Below are 1,558 nucleotides of genomic sequence, written 5' to 3' on the forward strand. Positions count from 1 at the left end.
CCTCACCTCTTCCCTCTCACCGTCTCCCTCCCACCTCACCCTCTTTCCCCCATCCTCTCTCCACCCCTCACCCGCTGTCTCCCATCATCCTCTCTCCCCTCTCACTCCTCACCCACCCTCTCTCCCACCCCCAACCAAAGATGTGCAGGTTCAGTGAATTGGCCAAGCTAAATTGCCCATAGTGTTCAGGGATGTGTAGGTTTGGTGCATAGTTAGGGGTAAATATAGAGTAATAGGGTAGGGAAATAGGTTTGGGTGGGTTACTGTTCGGAAGGTCGTTGTGTACTTATTGGGTCGAAGGGCCTGTTTCCACACCATAGGGATCGTCCCTCCGTCCATCCCTCTGTCTGGACAAATTATATTCGTGGACACATTCTAATTTGCTCAACAAATGTAACATTTCATATATTCCACTTTGGAAATAGAACCAGTCTGACTCAAGACTGGGACACAGGCGGACTCTGACCTCACACCTTTAATGCACTGTCTGAGCCGAGATGTCACCTTTTGTTATAAAACCTAAAGCTATCTCAAGAAGGCGACTTAAAAGAAGCGCTGAGAATTGACATATTAGCGAACTGGAACCTGCAACCCATTCTAAAAGATGAAAGACTTAGCAAGTTTGTTCAATATGTCATTTCAGTTGCCTGAAACTGTGTCTTATTAACCTTACCCTGTGATGACGGAGCAGTGCTCTGAAAGCTCGTGCTTCCTGTTGGACTATAACCTGGTTATAGAGATGGACAGCACGGAAACAGACCCTTCGGTCCATCTCATCCTTGCTGACCGGATATCTAAATTAATCTAATCCCATTTGCCAGCATTTCACCCATATACCTCTAAACCCTTTCTATTCATGTACCTATCCAGATGCCTTTTAAATGGTATTGTGTGATTTTTAACTTGATCCATCCCAGTTTACCACCACCACATCATCATGTGTCTCTCACCCTCCTCCCTGAGCTCCTGGTCCTCCCCGATCCCACAATGCCCCTGAGGCTGGCTCCACCCATCTCTCACCCTCCTCCCTGAGCTCCTGGTCCTCCCCGATCCCACAATGCCCCTGAGGCTGGCTCCACTCATCTCTCACCCTCCTCCCTGAGCTCCTGGTCCTCCCCTATCCCACAATGCCCCTGAGGCTGGCTCCACCCACACCACCGAGAGCGAGAGAGAGACGCTGCGCATGCCCGGTCTGCCTTCCCGCGAGGTGGTCCCGGGAAGGGGGGAGGGGCCCGGTCACTGACCCGGAAGGAGTTTCCCGCGGCTTCAGCGAGCGCGCGCCACGTCCTTCGGCCGGAAGCGGAAGTGCAGGCCGCGCGGACAGCCCGACTCCCCAGTGCGCCCCGGCCATGGCCCCGCTCGTCGTCCCCGCGCTGCTGCTGCTGGCGGCCTCGGTCAGCCTGGTCCCCCGGGCAGGCTCCATCTCCTTCCAGCTCCCCGCCAACTCCAGGAAGTGTCTCCGCGAGGAGATACACAAAGACGTCCTGGTGACCGGGGAGTATGAGCTGAGCGAGCAGCCGGGAGGGAGAACGGACCTGAAGGTGGGGGGGGGGGTGAG

At 54.9% G+C, this 1,558-nt stretch overlaps 1 protein-coding gene across 1 annotated transcript in view; it reads left to right on the plus strand.

Annotated features, from left to right (window-relative positions):
- Window positions 1–1,112: 1,112 nt before the first annotated feature.
- tmed10 (transmembrane p24 trafficking protein 10) overlaps window positions 1,113–1,558 on the plus strand; it is an 8,775-nt gene continuing 8,329 nt past the window's right edge. Inside the window, exon 1 of the mRNA XM_043686727.1 lies at window positions 1,113–1,541. Coding sequence (XP_043542662.1) covers window positions 1,128–1,541 — 414 coding nt within the window. The 5' untranslated portion in view covers window positions 1,113–1,127. The remainder of the gene's footprint in view (window positions 1,542–1,558) is intronic.

The sequence above is a fragment of the Chiloscyllium plagiosum genome, unplaced genomic scaffold (assembly GCF_004010195.1).
Source record: "Chiloscyllium plagiosum isolate BGI_BamShark_2017 unplaced genomic scaffold, ASM401019v2 scaf_5241, whole genome shotgun sequence".
In the NCBI taxonomy this organism is placed as follows: domain Eukaryota; kingdom Metazoa; phylum Chordata; class Chondrichthyes; order Orectolobiformes; family Hemiscylliidae; genus Chiloscyllium; species Chiloscyllium plagiosum.